General features: G+C 36.9%; 5 protein-coding genes across 6 annotated transcripts; 2 read left to right on the forward strand and 3 right to left on the reverse strand.

Moving 5' to 3' along the window:
* The first annotated feature begins 218 nt into the window (after nucleotides 1–218).
* On the forward strand, nucleotides 219–2,930 carry LOC133738469 (uncharacterized). Its single transcript, XM_062166024.1, has 7 exons — nucleotides 219–565; nucleotides 654–764; nucleotides 847–981; nucleotides 1,083–1,187; nucleotides 1,916–2,085; nucleotides 2,197–2,296; nucleotides 2,390–2,930. Exons 1-7 carry the CDS (start codon nucleotides 290–292, stop codon nucleotides 2,633–2,635), a joined length of 1,143 nt encoding a protein of 380 aa, XP_062022008.1. The 5' UTR covers nucleotides 219–289; the 3' UTR covers nucleotides 2,636–2,930.
* Nucleotides 2,931–9,606: 6,676 nt separating this feature from the next.
* On the reverse strand, nucleotides 9,607–11,034 carry LOC133737109 (F-box/LRR-repeat protein At3g59190-like). Its single transcript, XM_062164731.1, has one exon. The coding sequence runs from the start codon at nucleotides 11,032–11,034 to the stop codon at nucleotides 9,607–9,609; it is 1,428 nt and encodes a 475-aa protein (XP_062020715.1).
* A 3,747-nt stretch (nucleotides 11,035–14,781) lies between these two features.
* LOC133740571 (eukaryotic peptide chain release factor subunit 1-3-like) lies at nucleotides 14,782–16,188 on the forward strand. The gene has a single exon (XM_062168518.1). The coding sequence runs from the start codon at nucleotides 14,841–14,843 to the stop codon at nucleotides 16,152–16,154; it is 1,314 nt and encodes a 437-aa protein (XP_062024502.1). The 5' UTR covers nucleotides 14,782–14,840; the 3' UTR covers nucleotides 16,155–16,188.
* Nucleotides 16,189–17,567: 1,379 nt separating this feature from the next.
* LOC133736917 (uncharacterized) lies at nucleotides 17,568–21,564 on the reverse strand. 2 transcript variants are annotated; one of them, XM_062164532.1, is made up of 14 exons: nucleotides 21,352–21,564; nucleotides 20,893–21,250; nucleotides 20,655–20,781; nucleotides 20,485–20,565; nucleotides 19,885–20,074; nucleotides 19,685–19,795; nucleotides 19,366–19,475; nucleotides 18,994–19,252; nucleotides 18,816–18,893; nucleotides 18,670–18,720; nucleotides 18,491–18,580; nucleotides 18,197–18,277; nucleotides 18,029–18,091; nucleotides 17,568–17,879 (listed from the first exon to the last, which is right to left on the reverse strand). In XM_062164532.1, the coding sequence occupies exons 2-14, from the start codon at nucleotides 20,975–20,977 to the stop codon at nucleotides 17,853–17,855; spliced, it is 1,353 nt and encodes a 450-aa protein (XP_062020516.1). In that variant the 5' UTR covers nucleotides 20,978–21,250; nucleotides 21,352–21,564; the 3' UTR covers nucleotides 17,568–17,852. The 2 variants fall into 2 exon arrangements, with proteins under 2 accessions (XP_062020516.1, XP_062020515.1); XM_062164531.1 differs by having other exon boundaries at nucleotides 20,893–21,255.
* A 664-nt stretch (nucleotides 21,565–22,228) lies between these two features.
* On the reverse strand, nucleotides 22,229–25,006 carry LOC133738115 (uncharacterized). The gene is made up of 4 exons (XM_062165563.1): nucleotides 24,838–25,006; nucleotides 24,083–24,362; nucleotides 23,257–23,320; nucleotides 22,229–22,992 (listed from the first exon to the last, which is right to left on the reverse strand). The coding sequence occupies exons 1-4, from the start codon at nucleotides 24,903–24,905 to the stop codon at nucleotides 22,406–22,408; spliced, it is 999 nt and encodes a 332-aa protein (XP_062021547.1). The 5' UTR covers nucleotides 24,906–25,006; the 3' UTR covers nucleotides 22,229–22,405.
* Between the last annotated feature and the right edge of the window lie 361 nt (nucleotides 25,007–25,367).

Consider the following 25,367-nt stretch of genomic DNA (forward strand, 5'->3'; position numbering starts at 1 on the left):
AAATAATTATGACCAATCAAAAACACGGACAAACAAATCAATTGCCTATCAAACGGAGGTCAGACAATCAAGATTCCAGAATGAGGAGTAATACAATTCTAATAGGAAAAACCTTTATACCATGAAATAACTTTTCCAAGAAGATGTGGTTTTTTTTTTCCTATAGAAACAAGATTTCTTTTTTGTGCCAAAACAAAAAATTTACTTGAACTCGGTTACGACGTCGTTTCCTTTTAGAAGTCATAACTCACAAGCCACCACTCCGCCTCCGCCCAAAACGCCCAAAATCATGCAAAGTGCTCGCAAAACGACGCCGTTCCGGTCGATTTTCGACGCCGGAGCTCTGAAATCAGAGCTGGAAAACTCCGGGATCAAGCCCAGCTTCATGCCCTACATATGGAAGCAGGTGATCCAAAACCCCTCCGCCCAACTCGACCAAATCCCCTCCTTGCCCTCCGCCGCATACCCCCTTCTGAACTCCAAATTCAAAACCCTAACCTCCTCCGTCCACTCCGCCACCGACTCCTCCGACCACCTCACCACCAAGCTCCTCATCAAGCTCCAGGTTTGTTTTCCGCACACCACCTGTTCGATGAAATGTCTGAATGAGCTTCGATTCGATTCTCACACACATTGTGGTTTGTTTCGATTAGAACGGCGCTCTGGTGGAGGCCGTGATCATGAGGTACGATAGCAGCTTGGGGAAGCACAATGGCAAGTCCCACCACGGCGGCGCAAGGTCCACATTGTGCGTGTCGTCTCAGGTAGTATCAAAGATTCGAGCTTTTTTTTAGGTTTTGTTGTGAAATTTGGGATGGTTTTGAATTGCTGTGGTGGTGTGAATAGGTTGGTTGTAAAATGGGTTGCACGTTCTGTGCCACTGGGAGCATGGGGTTTAAGAGCAATTTGACCTCTGGGGAGATTGTGGAGCAGTTGGTTCATGCTTCTCGCATTTCGCCTATACGCAATGTTGTTTTCATGGTAAGTGTTTTTCCTCAGCTGGTTTTAGTTGTTGGTTTCGAGATTGTATGAATGTAAGTGGAGATTTTGACATTTTGGTTTTGTGTGTTGTTTTTTTTCAGGGAATGGGGGAACCGTTGAATAACTATAATGCCTTAGTTGAAGCGATTCGTGTCATGACTGGATTACCATTTCAGCTGTCGCCAAAGAGAATCACAGTGTCAACGGTAGGCATTGCAAAGTGCAGTTATTTTTATCAACTTCTTATGCTTTTTGTGAATAAGTATTCAATGGGTTCATAAGAAAACTATCACTGAAGGCGCTTTAATAAGAGGAAACCTTTACATAAAAGTGGTTAGTTGAAGATTATGACACTGATGATATGCGCATTCAAGTTCAGAGTTATCTTGATATCATAATCTTATGCATTATGAAAAATGAGATTTCCTCCATATGCAGTAGTGCTTTTAGAGATATCACTGAACAATACCATTCCATTTCTCTAGGTCTTACATTATGGTGAAGTTGTGTAATTTTCTCATGCTGTTCTTTTTTTATTGTATAATCAAGGTAATGTTTTTTCTTGTTGTTTGTTTTGATATTTTCTCTAAGAATTCGTTGATCAATAGTATACCCGTCTAAAATGGGACACAGTGTCTAGATTAGTTTCCTTTTATGTATAGATGGGATGATGGGATCACATCACTAGTACTTTTGATGCTAACATGAATTGGTTGCTCCATACAAGGGAATTAAGATATGATACCTTCCCTGCCCACCTTTCCTAATTTTCCTTTCATGTGTCACAATGTGAATAATATCTTAGTATGCAGTACTCTAAAGTCTTCAGTTGAAGGGAGATGAATTCGAGTTGCAGTAGTCTTAATGGAGTGGTTTACGAGTGCTGGAACATTGGCTAACTGGTGTATCGTTTTTTGCATCTAATCTTTTGTAGGTTGGTATTATTCATGCTATCAACAAATTCCATAATGATCTCCCTGGACTGAATTTAGCAGTTTCACTGCATGCACCTGTCCAAGAAATTCGTTGTCAGATAATGCCTGCAGCTCGGGCCTTTCCCTTAGTAAAACTTATGGATTCACTGCAACAATATCAAAAGAACAGGTAAACTTCTGTTTGACCTCATGTTTTTATCCACTTTCCTTTCTTTACTGCTACAGTTCAACTATCCTCTTTAGATGCATAGAGAATCTCACCATTTGCCTTAATCTTCAGTCAGCAGAAAATTTTCATTGAATACATAATGCTTGACGGAGTGAACGATGAAGAAGAACATGCGCACCAGCTTGGGAAATTGCTAGATACATTTCAAGTGGTGAGTTCCTATCCATTTTTGTGTTGTCTCCCCTCTGTATCCGTAGATTCCATGTCAAAATAACCTTGACATTTGTGGTTTTCTGTCAAACAGGTAATTAATTTAATACCTTTTAACCCAATTGGTAGTCTGAGCAAATTCAAAACCACTGCCGAAGAAAAAGTATCTGTTTTTCAGAAGATTCTAAGAGGTACGTATGGCATCCGAACAACCGTTCGCAAGGAAATGGGTCAGGACATAAGTGGAGCGTGTGGTCAGTTGGTGGTGAACCTACCCAATAAGAGGTCAAGTGACAACGCAGTTCCTCTAACTGATATAGAAGATCTTCAGGTCAGATAGATCTCTAAGGGATAATGCCGGTCAAAGTAATTAGCACTGCTCTGCAGACCATGATCACTCCAACCTGTAACTTGGGAACTTTGTAATTTATTCTATCATTTTTGTTGGCCGCAGAAGTAACATCTCTGTTGTAATATTAGTGGTTTGAAATCTTCATTGGGTTTTCCATTTTCCCCTTCAAGCTCAGAGAACTCTGGATCTTTAATTTGTAGTAACAAAACTAATTTTGATTTTGCAAATTTCTAGAAATTCACTCACACTGAACCTCATAAATTCTAGAAAAAATGTTTTTCAACTCCATTATTTGTTCACTCAGATTCGTTACTTATGGGTCCAAGTTTACTTTATCAATTGTAGTAGCTATTGATGAAGGGATTTCTTTTGTATAACTTGTAATTGGTCACGGAAAACAAATGCAGATATGAAACAGGCAAATCTTTAGACAAGTATACTCTAACATGGAAACAAAAAAAGATATAGAACAGAAATAAATCGCTCCAAGGAAATCAGGTTCTCCTTCAAGAGACTGCACAAGACTTGTGGAACACCCATATGCTTGAAAAGTTTCATATATTTATCAATGCACATAAAGTGTGGTAATGACTGGTCCTAGTACAAAAATATGCTATTTCACATTAGTCACACTCGAGCATGCTGGAAAACTGCAGCAGCTTACCTTCTGCAAATTCAAAAACTGATAGAGCCTGCAACCATATATATGACACCAAAAGGTGAAGCATGAGACATCAACAGTCGTAAAACAAAAACAGAAACACTAGAATAAGATAATAAGAAAACATACTTTTATCCTCTAGTGGTTAACATTAACCACATAAATGGAATTTGTTAAAATTGTGATCACTCATCCTTTTTAAAGCATAGTATCATGCAACCACATGCCAGAATCTAACAAAATCGAAGCTAGTCATTCAGTAAAGACTGGTAAAAAACAGAAAGCTAAACTCATATACACCCCCTTTATTGACATATTGCAGGAGAACAACAATCATTAAAACCAAACGGACATGGGGAAAACATGCATAATATGAATATTAAGCATTCAAAAGCCCAACCTCGCGAGAAAATTTTATTTAATAATAAATAAAAAAATAAAAAAAAGCCCACTATAGCAGGAGGGATATAAACCTTATTCCGCCGAAACAAACAGCAATCCAACTAACAAGAAAACTAACAGATATGATAGTTGGGAAAACCCGACCAATCGCTATTATGAAAAGAAAGAACAAATTTCTGATAATCCTTAGACTTTAGCGATGGGATCATATCTCTGAATCAATATTTGTTCCGATGGATCAACATCCCTATCAAGCAAATCAAACACATTATCTATGCTCTCATATTTATCTTCTCGCACGTGAAAGTGTTAGAAACAGTATGCTTAAGCAATCACAAACACATAAACTGAAACCTATACTAGATCAAATCATGTATATTAAATCTCCTTGAGTTAAATCCAAGTAAGAAGAAATCTCCTTGAAGAAGATTCAAGTGAGGTGAAATCTCCTCTAGACAGATCTTAGAGAGGTAATATCCCCTTGAGATGGATCCGAGTGAGGAAGAAAATCCTTAACGGATCCCTTTGAGACAGATCTAATACTCCTCAATGGAAACTGATTTCTGCAGAAAACTAAATATAAGAACATGAACCCAGAAAACTTACTCGATGCACTTGCATTGTCCATGACAGCTTTCTTGACACAGTTGAGTTTTCCATCTTAGTCTTCTCTTGATTTCACCTTTAGCATCCTCTTAGTGATGGGACTAATTGATGAGAATGATTCGTGCATCAGAAGGGACCAAAATATCTGATATATAAAGCATTGTATTGTCAGTTTCTTCCATCAAGAAACTGACAATGCATCCCAACTGCTTTTTCAAAAAATCAGATAAACTCTCATGAGTCATAACTGTATTTATGAATTTCAAATTCTAACAGATGTGATAAGTTGGACCAAAATGATTTTCTTAAGTCCTTAACTTATACTTGACATTTGAATTCAAAACTAAATCATATATGAATATATACTTAGGTTCTACACAATGTCGGGTTCATTAAATTTTCTTACAATCTCCCACTGAACTTGACATTGTTTAGAAACTGAAGTATATATGATTTAGATACTAAAGTGTGCGCACTTTGAATTCAACTCACATCAAACAATCTGTTTCAAAATTCTGTCAATTATGGTCAACTACAAGGAATCAAAGAATGTCAGGATGAATTAGAAAAGCATCAGCATTCCAAGATCACAATGCAGCATACATAATCACATGAATTACCTCAAAATACAGTAACATAACATATGCCTAATCCATAATCCATAACGATCGTTCATAATATAAGCATATGTTGTCCTGCCAGAATTTCTAATAACATAGAATTCGCAACCATATATTTCACATTACTTAATATTGTCAATCTGCAAGATTTGCTATTCATTGATAGCTTGCTGAATTTGTACAACTTGAGTATGCAGAAAGATAATAAGGTGAATTCCATAAATGTAGGTGAACTTTACTGATCAATTTAGTCTAAAATAATGAAAACAACTTTACACAATGATAAATAAGAATGATAAACATCCAACTGACCTTGTATAAGTTATATTTTCCATGCTTTTCTTTAGAAAAGCATTCTTGGGGCACTAGTCTTCATGAAACTAATATGCTTTAGACATCGTTGACGACTTGACTCTCCTTTTGTTTCCTTCAACAAACAAATGTTGCTGCTAGAAGATAACATATGATCATCAACATATAGGATCAGAAAAATGAAGTTTCTCCCACTGGTCTTAGTGATCATCTTCTACAAAACCTTCAAGCTGCAGCATTTAAATTTCTGCATTTTTCATTATTCATAGACTGCATTGCTTCTATTACTGAAATAAGATCATTCTTTTCTTCTAAATCAGTCACCATGACGATCAGATACATGTAATTATCATCTAATGTGGCTGGTTTTCTTGCTCTTAAGGATTTTCTCAAGATTATATTGTGATGCTTCTGCAATTTCTATGGTTTGTATTGACACTGTACCACCTGCAATCTGCTCATTTTGTGCATTTGTGCTAGTAATGACATTATCCATAATTGAATCACGTTGTGCTGCACACTTAGATTTTTCTCCATTGTCTAGGATTGATATATTGCTGCAATCCTAATCTGAAACTGATATATTGCTGTCTTGATAGATAAATCACTTATCCATTTCATCAGCAACTTATGATGAGTCTGCATCTATTTCTGAACCACCTGCTGCTATATTTCTAGAATCAGCCATTCCATAAACATGTATATTCCTCAACTTCTTTTCCAAAATCCAAACTGTCAAGAACAAGTACAGAAATCCAACACCGCCATTGAAAATTGTCGAGACTATTTGCTAACTTGAAAAGTCTTAACTTGCTGGAACATGAACTCATTTTGATGACTTCATAAACATACTGAACAAGAGCACCACAAGAAGAATTATGTCTAGGAAATTATCAACGTATGATTAATGCATGAAAAATGAGGAGTCAGAAAATCAAAAGCTGGAACTCCCACAGATTTCTCATAGAATCTGGTCCATAAATCCTCCATCATCCTTTTCAGTTACTCTAGACCTCTAGTGCTTTTCTTACTCAAACTTTGGACCCTTCCAAAAGTGTACTTTTTCTTTTCTTGATGAACTCTACTAACATTGCCTTGTCTGTTGAAGCTATACTTGGACATTAACATTTCTGTGCAAATATAACTAGGATAGATACTGCACTTGCAATCCCAGAATTCCAGAAAACAAAACTTGAAGAACAACAAACTTACTTGAGGAACTGGATTCTTTCATTTTAATGCTTCTCCTTGCTTTTATTTGCTGCCAATTCTCAGATGGATTTCTTTCAACACATGATTATAATCATGTACTCCAAGCTCAACCCAATGTTCCTCTACCATTTTCTGAAATTTGAGTCATCCTGTAGTTCAACCTGATTGATGCTCAAAGGAAAATGTTTATATGTATATGAAGTTGATCAGTAAAATCATTCTAGTTTATCATAATACTAGAATTGTCTGTATGTCCCAAAAATGAAAATTCATGATTTGAACATTCATTTCACACCAAATGCATATGTTCAGAAAATAGAACTCAACCATTTTCAAGATTTTGACATCCTTTGGGGTGTACTAATCTCTAATGATATCTGAATGTTCAATTTTGATCATATACAAAATCAAGAACCAAATGTTTGATACCAGACTTCTTTGGAAATAAGGATCAAATTAAATTTTAAGTTGCTTGATTTTATTGTTGAAAACCAAACAAGACAATTAATCTTCTTTACACTAAGCCATTTTGACAGCATTTAGCATTTAAGAATATTAAATTGACTTTATATCAACAATGTGATCATGGCCAATCTAAAAGCCATTTACCGAATTATGTATGTATATATGCAGAAAATGAACTCTTCTATTTTCGAGATTTTGACGTCCTTTGTGGAGTACTAATCTCTAATAGTTCTGAATGTTCATTCACCTAATATATACAAGATTATGAAACCAAATGTTTGATGTAAATTTCTTTGGAAATTATACTCAAATTTAATTTTAAGTCTCATAATCTCATTCTGATGAAACTGAATACAGTGTAATTGCTATATATTGGCCACTTTGACAGCACTTTATTATGCAACATATAACTGAATTCATACTAAATATTTCACCAGCATATTTGATCCTTTAGAATCTTCATATATGAGACCACTTTGGCAGCACACCACATATGAAGTTTTCAAGATCAATATCAGAAACTTTAAACATGCATATCCATCATTTTGCATTTCGAAATAATATGGAAAACATAAATATGCACTGAGATGAATATTATGTAATCTTCACATGAAATAGAAGTCCTGTATTGGATCAAAGGTGCTATAAGAATCTACCTTTGGTTAAACTTAATAAACTGATATCAGAAAATTTATGTGACTGACTCCTGACTTTAGAAATTCATAACTAATCCCAGAAAATTCCCTTTTGGGTGATTCCAATTCCAAATGACTCTTTAAGATGTCTACTAAAATTCTTTAGAATAGACTGACCTCAAATTCTCAGTAGATCAGTACATTTTTGCAAAAGTAAGTGACTGAGTTGAAATTCCAGAAAATCTGAAAAATGGCTAAAATCTCTTTCTTTGGCCAAAAACCTTTTCATCACACAATTTCCCAACCAAGAGAAGTATTGTGATTTCTAAGCAATGTTCTAAGGCTATTGCTCCGATTGAAAAAACATCAATTAAACAAGTAAAGAATCACATGTCCCCATGATATAATGCTCAATCTGTAATGTATGAATGACAAAGCAAATTTGATCTTGTTGCTGACCATTAAGTCAACAGTTATCTCTAACCATGTTAACACTTGGACATATATAGCAACTAAGACAATTAAAATAGCAACATCATTTGTCAAGATCTGTCATGCAAATCATACAGATATAATTGATTATGAATTTCGGTTGATTCTGAGTATGCCATAATACAGATCAAAACATGCTAGATACTTAAGATGACTATGCCAAATATAAGATTGAAATCAACAGCAACATGAATCAAAGCCAAAATACAATCTGCAGCAAATTAAATATTAAAGTTAGAAAGCAAAACCGAAGAGTATGTGATACTAACAAGATGCAGTTCCAAAATCCATTGATGCTTCTCCAAGACCCACTCATCAATTATAATTCAAGTAATACATCAACACATACTAATTAATTTAGCCACACACTAACAATGTAAGCAGATACATTAATATCAATAACCAAATAAAATTATATTTTCACTATAATACCTCAAGGAAACTCACCAAATCGAAAACTGATATTTAGGATAGATATCTTATCTGCTCATAAAGCAAGGCCTGGATCAACACCAACTTGGTAGAAGGCTCTATTTGACGATCAATAGAAGTGATAGAGATTGGTGTACGTGATTGCCTTAATTGCTCTCTGGTCGTTTTCTCCTCCTCTCACTAAATGAGGGTAATGGATACTAAATTTGGGAGACCCCAATTTCACTTACATCAATCCAGAGCAAAATGGATTTGCAAAGGTGAGAGCATGCATGTGTGGATAGATGCATCAGATATGCAATATACATGTAGATAACTGTATGCGGATTATATGAACAAAAAATTCCCGGAATTCACAATTGTAATGCAGTTAGTTTCTTCAACATGTAATTGATCTATGTATGGTCGCTCTGATACCAATTGTTAGAAACAGTATGCTTAAGCAATCACAAACACATAAACTGAAACCTATACTAGATCAAATCATGTATATTAAATCTCCTTGAGTTAAATCCAAGTAAGAAGAAATCTCCTTGAAGAAGATTCAAGTGAGGTGAAATCTCCTCTAGACAGATCTTAGAGAGGTAATATCCCCTTGAGATGGATCCGAGTGAGGAAGAAAATCCTTAACGGATCCCTTTGAGACAGATCTAATACTCCTCAATGGAAACTGATTTCTGCAGAAAACTAAATATAAGAACATGAACCCAGAAAACTTACTCGATGCACTTGCATTGTCCATGACAGCTTTCTTGACACAGTTGAGTTTTCCATCTTAGTCTTCTCTTGATTTCACCTTTAGCATCCTCTTAGTGATGGGACTAATTGATGAGAATGATTCGTGCATCAGAAGGGACCAAAATATCTGATATATAAAGCATTGTATTGTCAGTTTCTTCCATCAAGAAACTGACAATGCATCCCAACTGCTTTTTCAAAAAATCAGATAAACTCTCATGAGTCATAACTGTATTTATGAATTTCAAATTCTAACAGATGTGATAAGTTGGACCAAAATGATTTTCTTAAGTCCTTAACTTATACTTGACATTTGAATTCAAAACTAAATCATATATGAATATATACTTAGGTTCTACACAATATCGGGTTCATTAAATTTTCTTACAGAAAGACAACTTTAGCATTCGAAGTCCTTGGCCATTTGTACCTCCTGACTTCATAAGATTGCTCCGGTAAATAATAGATGACCATTTTCTGCAATTGTAGACCGTGATGGAGGAGATATTGTGTAAAGCTGATTCCATTATTTCCACTGGAAAGCTGTATTGTCACCTCCTTTAGGTTATGTAAAGCAAGCTTTTGCAACTCCCAGATTGACATATTGCCATAAGATGATGATCTATATCTGCTTCCAGTCCGGCCAGCCTCTATGCGCAAAGTAGCCAAGTTTGGCATTCTTTTTAAAAGGGAGACCATAGCGTGGACATCGTCATCCATTAAGCTTAAACCACGAATTCTTAAACAACAAACATTATGTAGTTGTAGTTGTTCTGCCGTTAAATCTCCCTCGCACAGACACTTCATGGTCCTTTCGGATAAATCCAGAACTTTAACACTTCGAATACCATGAAACAGATTGAATACATCGTCAAACTTCACCCCGGGATCTAGCTCAATCTCAGCTTTTTCTAAACTCATGACTTCGCTCAAGTTTTGGAACATCATCACGTGTCCAGTCCATTTCAAATTTTTAAGACTTGGTGCAGAAAATAATAGCGCTCCACCATATTTACCTGTGTAGCACGGCTTCCCCAAAAGGATGCATGCGTCTTCAAGTTTCTCACAGGTGACATAGAGATTGTAATTGGATAAATTATAATCCTTATTCAAAATAAAAGTAAACGATTTCAAAGATGGGCTTTCAATGGTAGCACTGTTATTCTGAAAATCATATATGTCTTCCAACCGTAATTCCTTGATGCATTTGCAAGAATGTGAGATCCATTTGAAAATCCCCTCATCTGGTATACAAACTAGTGTCAACTCCAAGCGTTCGAGATTAGAAAAAGAAGCGGAGCTAAGGGGTGTTTTAATATTTGTTTTCATGCCCTTGACAGATAGATGCTTTAACGATTTGCAACGAACAACAGGAAATTCCACGTATGCTGCCTGTGTAATACCTTGGTTTATCTTAAGATGAAGCTCTTCAACATTACACCTTACCACATTGTCGATAAACTTGACCATCCACGAATTCAGGTCCTTGGGGCAGCAGCTTTCTGGTTTGCCTTCATCGTGATCATGATAGCACCAAGAAAACCGAAAGCATTGTAGCTTATTACATCCACGTCGAATCAAGACCCTCTCCAAGGAACCCAATAGTCGTTTCCGCTGGTCACATGTGAAAATACTTGCATCAGTGGATTCATCTAAACTTAATGACTGAGTTGATGGATGAAGTTTGCTGTATCTTTTCGAAACACAACCGACTCGAGCGAGGTCTTCAATGGTAAGGAAGGAAAGAATGTGTTCCAGAACTTCATCTGGAAGATCGCAAAATCTGGTTGACTCGATTCGCTTGCAGTTCATGATAAGCTGCGGTTCTTTTTGGCTTTATCTTTCAAATCTAGAGGGAGCCGAAGACGACAAGAAACTTGGCAATCTCGCAAAACCCAAGAGAGGAGAGTAGCCTTTTATAAGCCTATATACGAGCCGTCCAAATCCAATATGGAAAAGGTAACTATGGTAGTAAAAGGAAAGATATTCCAAAAAGAAAAGCAAAAGAAAAAAAAAAAAATTGAAACTCCCGCTGATCCTTAAACCCAATTTTCCCGACGTATTCCGATCGACGTCCTGTGCCATTGGAGTTCCGATTATCTGAGATTGATTACTGATTTTGGAACTTGGGCCTTGCTTTTTGGGATCCCAAACTAGTTTCGAAATTGCTGTAGGCGTAGGCATGCATGCCCATTCGAATTGATTGGCCATTATGCTAGGAATCCTAGGATCTTGATTAAACCTCTACCCTAAAATTGGAAAGCAAGAAACAAAACCACGAACCTAACTAAATATATGCTGCCTGAACACATTTCGTAGGGTAATATATATGTACATATGACTGTAGAGCCAAGCGAGAAAAAAATGTCCTCGCTTCTTGTCTCACTACACCTTCACCAACACAATAGATGAACATCACAAAGATAACAACCTAAGTGAAAAGATAGCGCTAATTAACAACAGGGGAAGACTTCGATGTAGACACTCCAAAGGCTGGCAAAGTCATAACTGAGAATGTCCACAATTACCTATCTAAATGGTTTGTAAATGTAATTCCTTCCTTCTTCTCAAAAAAAAAAATCAATTAAACAGGGGAGGCTTCAAATTCCAGTTTTACAGAAATCTGCTCATCCATGAACACGTTTGAACGTAAGATGCCTAGCATAATGGCCAACGTACTTAAAACTCTTAAGTCAAGCTATGAGTATCAGTTTTGTCCCTCTTTAGTAACAAAACTAATTTTTATTTTGCAATTTTCTACCTTACAAATTTTTTTATTTTTTATTTTTATTTTTGAAAAAGTTACCCTACAAAAATTTGACCTTAAAAACTGCATTTTAGGATGCTAAAAAAAGAAAGGCTTCTTTTGTTCAGAGGCGCTGCCTGTTTAACAAAATGTTGAACCGTTTGCCCCATAAATCAATTTTCTTTTGGATATCAATGATGGAAGAATTTGAAGGCACAATTATAAACCACATAATTGACTATAGATAATTAAGGTGAAATGTTGAATAAGCTCTACAAACTTTATCATTCCTCTAAAAAAAATTTCCTTAAGATTTACTTTTAAAGATTAAAAAACAAAACACCAGTGTTCTAATCTATACAATATTTAATAGAAAAGAGGTTGTATGCTAAAACTGAAGAAAAAAATATATCAAAATATTTCTGAAATATTAAAAAAATTTAGTACTCATGAAATAGATAGGAATAATATAGTCAAATTACAAAATAAACAGAAAAAAGAAAATAATAGTGAAAGTGTGAAAGATAGGTACGTAGAAAAAACTCAAAGAGCTACCCAATTCCATGAGAAATTGTTCACTCCCTATTTTAAAAAATAGTAATTCTCACATACATAATGTGTATGCCGTGTAGTATAATTTACTGTTTTTGTTTGATTACCCAGAAAATGAAGGAAAAAAGACTAGTTACATTTGAGTATTAGTCACGACATTTATTATGTACCCGCAAGCACGATGATGGATAAAAGCGTACAATTTTTTAGACGATTTTGTAGTTCCGACTGACAAGAAGCTTTAAATCTGATTTTGATACAACTGATATGGCTAACTATTTTTTACGTTTTGAACTGAAGAATCATAATATTGATAATAATAGTGGGGTAAAACTATGATACGTTAACATTTTTCATACTTATCTTGTTTTATGACATATTTACTACTTTGAGGACTTATGTTACCACTTTGACGACTTACGTGATAAGCAGAAAACAGTCCTCATTAAGGTAAATAAAGTCCTCTTTTTCTTCTCTTTCATTTTTGGAATTCTGGGTTTTCTTTTCTATGATGTACATGAATCACTTTTGGATACCTTTACTTGAACATGTCAAGGTAGAATAGTATGACTGGAAAATTATGCTGTCATGTGTGCACATGCTACACTGCAACTCAAGGAAGGGGCTCACATTCTATCTGAACTAACACGTGTGGAGCATCTTGACTACTTCTAAATGTTTTAGCAAAGTATAAACCACCCTGCAACATCACATACTATCTTTCCAGCTTCTTGGTCAGACCAGTTCAAAATCTTCAACTTTATTTTGCTGTAAACAAAGGCAAAGTGTATACATTCATACACAAGCATATAATGGATTTGTGAGGAGAAAAGCAAAGCTATCATTCACAGTCAAAACTGAAAATGAAAATGCATGGAGAAGCGAATAGTAGAACACTAATTTTGGTCCTCTTTCTCGCCTTGCTCATCTGTTCTGGCTCGGTTCACTCGTGCGACTTCTCAAGCTCTCCTTCGCCTTCACCGGTGAGTTGTTCCCACACTCTTCACTAATCAAACATTAACTCTAACATGGCTCTTTGCTCTTCATTTTTCTAAAGAAAATATGAATACTAGTTTCTTTATCTGTAGGCCCTTGGGATGCCAACACCCCACGAGCCATCTAAAGGGATTTTCAAAAAGAAAAGGAGAGGGTCTTTCCCTGCGACTTGTTACTCAAAATGTAATCAGTGCGAGCCTTGCATGCCAGTTCAAGTATCAGTCCGGGCAATGGAATTGGAAGAAAACGAGTACTATCCACTAGTCTGGAAATGTGCTTGTGGTGATAATATATTTTCCCCTTAGGTTAAATTTAGTTTTACTGTTATGCCGTGAGAAGTTCTCCCTGTCCCTCTCTCACAGTAACTGTTAACTTATCTCACAATAACAGGTCTCCTGTAATAAGTTTCCATTATGTGCAGTAAAGGACTGCTTGCATTTTTAACTTCAGAAATTACACTCAACAATCCCTTCCAAAAAGAGGTTGTTTATCTATTTTCAGACCATGAATATGAAAACCTTAGTTATTAATTTAACTGCAAGAGTAAAATTGAACTACAAAAATTGAAAAAAAAAAAAGAATGATTTCTAGAATACAATGTAGGAGTCTAAACGAAGCCAAATGAAACTAGACTTCCGGTGTTCATGTTCTATGTAAGTGCTAGTCAGCTGATCTCGATTTTTGACACTTTCTAAATCAGTCATAGTCGCAGCTCTTCAGTTCCTGCACAGAAAATCATCATGGAATTACAAGAGTCAGGAGCAAATACAACAAATGTACTGACATTTTGGTGACAAAGGGGGAGATTTTTATCAACCACAAGCAGAAGTGCAGAACTTGACTGTTTAGAAAGGAAAAACTATGACATAAATGGATTAACTTCGACAACAGACGATGTTTTGTCATCAATTGTATCTTGGATTTTCTACAATAGAGCTCCTCTGCACATAATACAGACATGGACGTATTATTTTCTTAGCAAGAATAAGTGACATGAAAAGGATTTTCTTTCCTTTTATGTTTTAGGATTTTTGGTTTGCCTATGCTTAGGATTTGTGGCTTTCCTTTCAGAGAAAGGATTTGCTTTTCTTTATGTTTTAGGATTTGTGGTTTTCCTTTTAGATTAAGGGATACTGTTCTATTATAAATTAGTGTTTCTCCTCATTCTTCAAATACCCAAAAAAAGTGAAAAACCAATTACTTACCTGCTCCAATCTGCTCTGCTCTGCAATTCTAAAATAATCATCCTCTCTCAACTCTCAGAGCTACGTGTGCTCTCTATCAGGCATCTATTGTGGTTTCAGCTGTTGCTGTAATTCTCAAAATGTCGGATGGTCAGGAGACTGATAAGAACATTGAGATATGGAAGATCAAGAAGCAGATCAAGGAACTTGAAGCTGCAAGGGGTAATGGCACCAGCATGATTTCTCTTATCATCCCTCCCCGTGATCAAATATCTCGTGTTACTAAGATGCTTGGCGAAGAGTTTGGAACTGCTTCAAATATTAAGAGTAGGGTGAATCGTCAATCCATTCTAGGGGCCATTACGTCTGCTCAGGAGCGGCTCAAGCGTTACAATAAGGTTCCTCCAAATGGGCTTGCTCTATATACAGGAACAATTGTTACTGATGATGGCAAGGAAAAAAAGAAGACAGTTGCTATTGAGCCTTTCAGGCCTATTAATGCGTCTCTTTACCTCTGTGATAACAAGTTCCATATTGAAGCTCTGAATGAACTCTTGGAATCTGATGACAAATTTGGTTTCATTGTCATGGATGGTAATGGGACTCTTTTTGGGACACTAAGTGGCAACACAAGGGAGGTGCTTCATAAATTTAGTGTTGACCTGCCAAAGAAACACGGAAGAGGAGGACAATCAGCTCTTCGTTTTGCTCGTCTCCGAATGGAGAAGCGTCACAACTATGTTAGGAAGACAGCAGAGCTTGCCACACAGTTTTATATTAACCCTGCCACCAGCCAGCCGAATGTTTCAGGATTAATACTTGCTGGATCAGCTGACTTCAAAACTGAGCTTAGTCAGTCAGATATGTTTGATCCTCGTCTGCAGGCCAAAATTCTGAATGTGGTGGATGTTTCTTATGGAGGAGAGAATGGCTTTAATCAGGCTATTGAGTTGTCAGCAGAGATCCTGTCCAATGTGAAGTTCATACAGGAGAAGAAGTTGATTGGAAAATACTTTGAGGAGATTAGTCAGGATACTGGCAAGTATGTTTTTGGTGTAGATGACACACTCAAAGCTTTGGAGATGGGCGCTGTTGAGATACTTATTGTGTGGGAAAGTCTGGACATCAATAGGTATGAGCTAAAACATAGCAGTACTGGGGAGATCATTGTGAAGCATTTGAACAAGGAGCAGGAGAACAATCAGAGCAACTTTCGTGATGCTGAGACCAATGCAGAATTAGAGGTTCAGGACAAGATGTCACTATTGGAGTGGTTTGCTAATGAGTACAGGCGGTTTGGGTGTTCTCTTGAGTTTGTGACCAACAAATCACAAGAGGGGTCACAGTTCTGCCGAGGCTTTGGAGGGATTGGAGGAATTCTCCGCTACCAGCTTGACATGAGGTCTTTCGATGAGTTTTCTGACGATGGTGAAGTTTATGATGATTCTGAATAGCAATCAATCATCTCTTCCCCAGTGCTGGTGCAGGAAGGTGCTCCATTATCTGATGCTGAAAAGCTTGATGAGGTGATTTCATCTGGATCATTATCCAAGGGGCTTGACAGGTCGACTACATGGAAGGAGGACATTATGCCACAAGCTGCTTCCTTTGGATCAAGTCCTTTCTGAGTATATATGCACCAATGTGCTGAAAACCCCCAGTAAGGATTGTGGATTTGCTGTTGGATAAAGTATTATACGTGGTGGATTTGCTTAATTATTACTTATCAAACTGCCCCTTAGAATTGTGGCGCATCTTTTAGATGTAGCCGGGCTTAAATAATGGGTAGTGCGTTCTAGTATTATGCATGGTGGTTTTCTTATGACGTTAAGCAGCAATTTACTTGTAGCTTTGCTGCCCTTCAGATCACTCAGTCATTTAAATTTAAACGCGTTTAATTAGTATATTATGAGCAAAAGAAACATTGGTTTCCTCTTTTTTCTCCCTTTCATTTCGGGAATTCTGGGTATTCTTTAATATGATGTACATGAATTGCTTGGATACCTTTACTTGAACATGTCAAGGTAGAATAGTATGACTGGAAAATTATACTGTCATATGTGATATGTGCACGTGCTACACTGCAACTCAAGGAAGGTGATCGATCACATTCTATCTGAACTAACACGTGTGGAGCATCTTGACTACTTCTAAATATTGTTACAGCAAAGTTTAAACCACCCTGCAACATCACATACTATCTTTCCAGCTTCTTGGTCAGACCAGTTCAATATCTTCAACTTTATTTTGCTGTATACAAAGGCAAAGTGTTTGCATTCATACACAAGCATATAATGGATTTGTGAAGAGAATTTTCTCCTGCTCTCCTAAAACCATCATTCATAGTCAAAACTAAAAATGAAAATGCAACGACAAGCTAATGGTAGAACACTAATTTTGGTCCTCTTTCTCACCATGCTCATCTGTTCTGGCTCGGTTCACTCGTGCGACTTCACAAGCTCTCCCTCGCCTTCACCTGTGAGTTGTTCCCACACTCTTCATTGATCAAACATTAACTTTAACATGCCTGTTTGCTCTTCATTTTTCTGGAGACAATATGAATATATACTAGTTTCTTTATCTGTAGGCCATTGGGATGCCAACACCCCACGGGCCATCTAAAGAGATTTAAAAAAAGAAAAGGAGAGGGTCTTTGCCTACGACTTGTTACTCAAAATGTAATCAGTGCGAGCCTTGCATGCCAGTTCAAGTATCAGTCCGGGCAATGGAATTGGAAGAAAACGAGTACTATCCACAAGTCTGGAAATGTGCTTGTGGTGATAATATATTTTCCCCTTAGGTTAAATTTAAGTTCTCCTGTCCTCTCTCACAGTAACTGGTAACTTGTCTCACAATAACAGTTCTCCTGTAAGAAGTTTCCTTTATGTGCAGTAAAGGTCTGCTTGCATTTTTAACTTCAGAAATTACACTCAACAATCCCTTTTGAAAAGAGGTTGTATAGCTATAGAATAAGCGAAAATTCAGACACCATGAATATGAAAACCTTAGTTAATTGATTTACAAGAATTAAAAAAAAAATGAACGATTTCTAGAATACAACATAAGCCACCCTAAATAAAACTACACTTCCGGTGTTCTTGTTCTCCGTAAAGTGCTAGTCAGGTGATCTCGGTTGTTGTTCACTTTCATATTCAATCATAGTCGCAGCTTTTTAGTTCCTGCACAGAGAAGCATCATGGAATTATAAGAGTCGGGAGCAAATAAAACAAATGTACTCCAACATTTTGGTGAGAAAGGGGGAAGATTTTAATTAACCCAAGCACAAGTCATCTGTTTAACATGAAAAGCTGTAACATAAGAGGATTACCTTCGACAACAAACGATGTTTTGTCATCAATTGTGTCTTGGCTTTGTCTACAATGGAGCTCCTCTGCACATAATACAGACATGGATGTTAGTGCAAATGGTGCAGTTTGGTAAAGAGTCGGACTACTTTTTAAATTGTAAACACATCATGCACAGTTTGTCGGCATACCCGAAGCCTGTCTTTCTTTCTTTGTTCCTTCGTTAGCATGTATTGATCTCTTTCTTCAGGCATAAAGAAGCGCACATAGATCTGTAAATTTAGTATAACAGACAGAACAAATAATCAAGCCTCAAAGACATAGAAACATGGTGCTCTATACATCTTCACAAGGGGTAAACACCAGATGCAGCCAACCGCTTTATATATTTGACTTTGAATACAACATCAAGATATATCTTTGACTTTGAATACAACATCAAGATATATCAAGTAGAAGTAATGCGAAAGTTAAAGATGACCAACCTTATCAGTAGTAGCCACATACAACTCTGGACCTAAATTCTTGCTTTTACGTGGATCGAACTCGAACAAATTCTGAAGCTTCTCATTTTCCTGTTACCACAATGAAAGTTGTTAATTGGCCTTAAACTCGCTGAGAAAATCAGTAAGAACATAATACTGATAATAGGGTAAAAACTAACCTCCATATGTTTTTTAAATCCATCAGCTAGAAACCTCTTCAAAAACTGCAGCTGTTATAATAGAGTATCAGATATTGATCAGAAAACTTCAAAATCTGCAAAGTCGTATCAAGTAATCATACAGAAATATGGAACATGTAGCTTACCTGAATTATTTGATACCATGATGACAACGTTAGTACTTTCCCTTTGACCACTAAAGATTCTGCCAGGACATGAGAACTCTGATAAAGAAAAACAGTTCATAAATTTAACTTCTACAAACGATAAAGTACACAAGTAATTCTATAATAATGTACTCTTAGGTAAAAGATTGACTGTTACCTCAAAATATCTTACAACATTGCGAATTTTGTCTGCATTATTCTCAGTTTGTAGATTTTTGTAAGCACATTTAACTTTCTTTAAAAGATGGGCTCCAAGTGATTGTTGCATTTGTGAATAACTGGGGCTTGAACCATTTTCTTCATTCCAGAACTTTTCAAGAGAGCCAGTTTCAAAAATTAAAGCTAATGCTTCACTAGCTGCTCCACATACTAATTTGTTGTCGTGATCTAGTAAATTTGCGAAGTATGAAATGGCCCTGTATCAATATGTATAATTGTTATATAGGACCCCTTCAAGTATGAAAGATTGTTTATTAAACATAAGCTTGCAATTCACAAACATTCTACATAATTTGGAGATGCACTTTACCCTTTCCAGTAGGTGTAGCTGAGTCTAAATCCCTCCATGCTTGAAAGAAGAAACAACCAAGCATATACTGCGGCAACTAGTAACTCCGCTGAATTATTTTTTGTGTTGACCTAATGGTTAAAACAAAAACTACTTTAGAAACAAATTATAAGGTACAAAGGTAGTAACAATAGGAGCCACAAGTATAAAGTATTATGAATACGTCAGAAAATTAATAGTGACAAGTAAACTGGAGAAGTAAAAGTTTGTTGTAACTACTGCTGAATTTGGTAAAATTTGAACCAAAGAAGAACACAAGCATAGCCAAAGTAACACATACATCATAACCCGACTCGGGATTGAGGTACTCCCATATAATACGCATGGCACTCTCTGTTTCATCTGGATTGGTTGCACCAAAGAAAGCAACAATAGCCAAGCAATCCAATATCTGCATGAAAACACCCTTTTGTCTAAGATTCATACGTCCTGAGAAATCCTCTGAATAAAAACTACGAACCAAAAAATTAGTTAAGCTACCTTTATTGTTGTGGACCCAGATTTCAGAGCTCCGGAAAGTACAGGAAGCAACTCTCTATATATTTCAGAGAGTTTATCTTCACAACCAACTATTGTTGCCAGCAAGCCTATCACATGAAATGAATTATTCACCTCCTTGGTAGAACCTTTCTTCACAGAGTTCAAGCATCTGTATAGAAAGGTAGCAAACCTGAAGAAAACAAAATATCTGTCAATATTATTTTGTCAATATTACATCGCTGCAATATTAAATACAAATAAGAACACATCATAATGAGCTCTCTTGACAATCTTCTATATAGTCTAGATCAGTCTATGTCAATCTTCTATACATGGTCCGTGGATTCTAAAGTACTACAGAAATATACAGGCATTCGGTGCATTATATTGTAACTGCATCGATAGGGAAATCTAGATCAGATTGATTCTGGTACTTAACTTTTCCTTTTACGATGCATACAGAAAAGAAAAACAAAAGTACAAGAATCAATCTCTTATGCATAGTATTACATGAGTATTTGGCTAAACATGCAACAACTTGGCTAAAAAAAAATAAACAACTTTATTAAATTTCTCTGAAAGTAAAATAAACTTGCTTACTTCTCTTCCAGCAAGTTTTTGCTTAGGTTTCTATTTAAGCCTTCAATCATAAAGGTTAGTGTCTCCTCTCGCTTATCTCCCCTTCATTGACAAAACAAAGAAACCCATCAACACATGGTGCCTAGTAAAATTCCAATATACCAAGTTCGAGAATTACACAAAGACATTACCTTTTCTCATATAACCCTTCTACTAAGTAAGTAGAAATTGGCCCCGAGGGGCAGGGATGAGGAACCTGAGTCAGTTTTTCCGGTAACTCATCCTCATACTCATCAGCAACAGTTCTTCCTCCAGCTTCTATTACAATGCAGAAAAACGTAAGAAAGTTTGCACTTCAAATTAAGCTATAATGGACCAAAGGCCACATACAAAATTTGCAAACAACCAGTTAAGGATAAAGAAAATTACTTTGTTTGCCTCTTTTCCTCATGGCATTTGGAGGATGAAGACTACCTTTTGCTCTCATGTTCGAAAACCCACGACGACTACTCATTATCCTAACTCTTCCAACTAATTCAACACTAATTCCCCAATTCAAATTGCAAAAAAAAAAAAAAAAACACCCTAATTCACAACACAACCAAATTGATTCTTGCAAAACTCTAATTTAAAATCCACCAGCTCTCTCTTGTCCATTCGAATTGCTCCGATCACCTCACTACGACGACGAAGCTCCTCCTCAAATTGAAACCACTCCAACATTGTTATTGCTTAGGTCTCACCCTGATTCCACCTTAAATAATGTTCTCTTTTGTATTTCCTAATCCTACACTGAAAAGGATCAAACTTTACGAATCTCACAAGCAAACCCAAAACTTAACAAAATCGGAAATCAAAAACCCAATTCAAATTTCCATAAATCTTTACCTCAACGATCACGGAATCCATGTCCAAAACCCACCTGACCTCCTCCTCTGTTGGGGTTCAATTGGTCAACGAAGGTTTGACCTTCTCACCAGGAAGCTCTAACTCACACAATGTGAAGCTCTGTGCTGCTAACGTCATGGTGCGCGTCATCTCTGTGGTACTATTCGTCTTCTTCCACATTTGTGTGTCCTTGCAAGTTTTGCTGGTTTTGAATGTCTCAGAAGATATAAATAGGTTGTCACTATTTTACGTTTGATCCTCAAATTAACCTTAATAGTGAATTGAGTACCTGTGTACTTTTGTTTTGACAATTTAGTCCTGACCCAATAGTTGTTTGTCTTTGGCAATGTTAATGTTTGGTTTGGCTCTTTCGCTACATCAAAGCCTTGTCATAGAGAAATATGATTGTGTATTGACTATACTATATCGATGACTCGATAGTGTATCATTTCACTTGAATGTTACTATGTATTAAGAAAGTGATAACAAGAATTTATGGTTTAATGTTTCCAATTTGATATATTTACTAGATTTTGGAGAGATGTTATCGGTGTGTATAGCGTAAAGATATTCGAGTTGAGACTATCGGTTTCTATATAGTGGCAGTGCCTCGAGTATAGCATATAATTTCTTGCACTTCACCCAGTTGAAACGGGCTTCTATGCGATTCTTTGAGAAATTTGTGCCATTCACTGCCTGTAACTTTGAGAAACAGGGCTCGATTGAGGTTGAATCTTAAAAAAAATTTGAGTGCAACGTATTATTTCTGCACCTAGCTTTTCACCTTTTCCATATTGTTGATTCAAGATAGTGGAGATGAAATACTCGGCCATTCCATAAGAACATATATATGAACACATTTTAGAAGTCCAACCAATTGAAAAAAAATTGAAGGTTCAACTTATAAAACATAGTAGTTAGAAAACCTCACATCAAAAGTAATTTGCATTTGTTATGAATCCAAGAGACACCCAAAGACACGATAGAAAACTGTTCTCAGTTTCTGGGAAGCCAAAAGTGTTTCTACCTAGTGCATCTGCACGCATTTGCAACCCTATGAAGCCAAAAGTGCTTCTACCTTCGCAATTTGATCCTCTTCATTTTTTGGTGTTGGACTCCTATTAGCCTCATGATATAAATCATGTCCCCATTTCTCAACACGACCACCAGTAGAATGATACCCCTGCCTCTCACCAAATCTATCTCTTCCTCTATAGTTGCGGCCAGCACCACCATTGGTGTACCTTTCTCTTGAAGGAAAGGCACCTCTCTGCGCTTCTCCCTTGTAACGCGCCCTGTCTCCTCCAAATTGCTTCTCAGATCTATCAAAGTGGCGTCGGTTGTCACCTCTTTCCTCCTTCTTTCTACTTCCTTCCATCGAACGGTCAGGATGGCTTGACTTTGCAGTCTCTACTGCTGTTTTTTCAGTATTTTCAGACTCCAGTGGAACTTTCTTCTCCCTGAAAGCGGGTCTTTTCCTTGCAGCTGGTAGATCAGCCTCCATTTCTGAGTAACGATCATGACGCCAGGTCCTGTTTTCATCACCATTAGGTTTCTCATTTCTTAGCCGTGAATCATTAGTTGTTTTGCTCACTGTCTTATCATCATGGTGATCCTTTGAATCCCTCCGGCGTCCATGTTCTAAAATAGAGCAGTATATGTAAATCAGGCTATCTTTTATGATATTCACCATGACAATGCAATTGGAACCCTAGAGCTGATGGGAGGAGTGAGACACCACTAACCCACCAGGCTACCAAGGCACGATATTTAAGTTCACAACTGAAAAATAAACTAACATAACAGAAGCATAAAAGAAAAATTCCTTCTTTTTATTATGTTTCTGGAAGTAGGGTTTTAGACTTTTATATGTTAAATGTAATGGTGGCATATAACGAATCTTACCAGAAGTTGAACCACGACCAGAGCTTCGAACAGCTTGCCCGGCACCACCACGCTCATCATGCTTCTATAAGACATGCACAGGCAAGCCTAATATTGTTAGGCCCTTGAAGGAATATGGGGGAGATTAAGGACCCCACTACAACAGCCCATACAAAAGGTTTGCATACACGGCAACCAAGTAAGTAAACTCTATAGAAACACAGGTTCGTAGCTGAGAAATTTCAGATCAAGGTGAAAATTAGTTTTGGACCCTTGTCAATGAATACTAAGTTCTTATGACTTTTAAGAGTATTTCAAATCAAAATTAATCCACTGGAAGAAATCATGGATCAGATAGCTTCCTTTTAAAGCAATACTGTAAATTTTGTAACAAGGAGACAAAGAAGAAAATAAAACTTCAGGGATTTCATGTGCATTTTTGATAGCTCATCTAATAGGGAAGATGCTACTTTTACTGTAGAAGTTAACACCATCCCCACTCCGATATATTGTCTACTTTCTGCAAGAGTTGATATCACATCATTAGACATAAAGCAACAACTTTCACTTATACAACATGCTACTGCATAATAATTCAACCAAGAGATAGTAAACAACTTATAAGTATCCCAATATAACAAACCAAGGAAGGTATAAACTGAAAGTTGGAAGTTAGAGGATGAGCCCTTATGGCAATTCCTATAGCATGAATACTAAGTCTACATTAGTTACCCGACAATGTTATAAGACTTAAGACCATGAAGCTAGAAACAATCAGAAAACATCACCTACACATTCTGCAGACAAAGGCTAATAAGTTGAAGAGATTCATAAATATATCCAGCACCTGAAAATAAGATCGAGACCGGGGTGCTTCAGTTGCATCAGAGGAGTTTTTGGTTAGCTCTTGATGTCCACTGGGTTTCGTATCAGACTCCTTCCTGGGAGCCCCACTTTCCACCTTGGCATCGGATCCTAATGGGGACTCGAGCGGCAATGCATCTTGCAGCCTGCGGCGCTGCTTTTGATCCTGGACCTCCTGGTCAGTCTTCTTTGCACCCTCCAAATTACTCTTCTCGAAGACTCTATCTTTGTTGTCTTGCTCATCCCTCCTATACCTCTTGGGACTACAATCAAGCAGTGACAATCATTAGCTAGCACATCCTACTTCAAAATCATCCATTCTTATGTGATCACAACCAGGCTTATCTACTTAAATGAGAGCATTACTAACATGGAAAATGCCCTTTCACCGCTTTCTTAACTCGAAGAAAGCTTCAATCTTTCAACCAAATAACCCTAAATTTGAAATTTGATTGATTACCCAATAAAGTTCACATTCTTATTTGTCAAATCCAACAAGAAAAAACAGATTCACATGCCTGAACTCACATCTTTCTACACAGTTTGAGACTGTTTGTCATTGGAAACCAACAAAAGATAAATAGCCAATGTTCCACATTATTGATTTGTTCTCATATAAGAATGGTATTCAAGATAATTCTACAGCTTTTGAAGCACTCACTCACTATCTCAATGCATCAAGTCCCATTATTTGATTCACATAAAAGTATAAGAGAAAGAGAGAGAGAATTGAAATACCTGGGTTCCCTGTCGAACCTGGAACGGTGTCGTCTGGAATCAGAATCGCGACCGTCTCGTCGGGACATCGAGTTGGGGAGCTGGAACCAATGGATAGAGTCTTTTGTCTTACGGTTGCTTTGCTTCAGTTGTTGTTGTTGTTGTTGTTGTTGTTGGAGACTCGGGTGTATTGGGGGCCAGGTCTCATTAGAATCATGCCCCTCGTTACCGCCACGTCAAATTTCTTTTATCTATTATTTTTTAGGGTCCTTTACCCAAAGCCCCAAAATGAGCAAAAATTATCCCACTTACCCCAGCAACAGATTTTTATTCCCACTTACCCAATTTAGGAGAAAATGACCAATCTACCCTCAGTCTAATTAAATAATTACACAAATGCAACTCCTCTCTCCAATAGTCCAGATCGTGCATTCTCTCTCCTCCGATCTGAAAAACTCTCTCTCTCTCTCTCTCTCAGATCGCCTCAAGACAATTCCGGATCGTTGGTCACGCCGTCGACAGTGGACGAAGCCGGAAAATCCATGGCCACC

This window comes from Rosa rugosa, chromosome 3 (genome assembly GCF_958449725.1).
Source record: "Rosa rugosa chromosome 3, drRosRugo1.1, whole genome shotgun sequence".
In the NCBI taxonomy this organism is placed as follows: Eukaryota; Viridiplantae; Streptophyta; class Magnoliopsida; order Rosales; family Rosaceae; genus Rosa; species Rosa rugosa.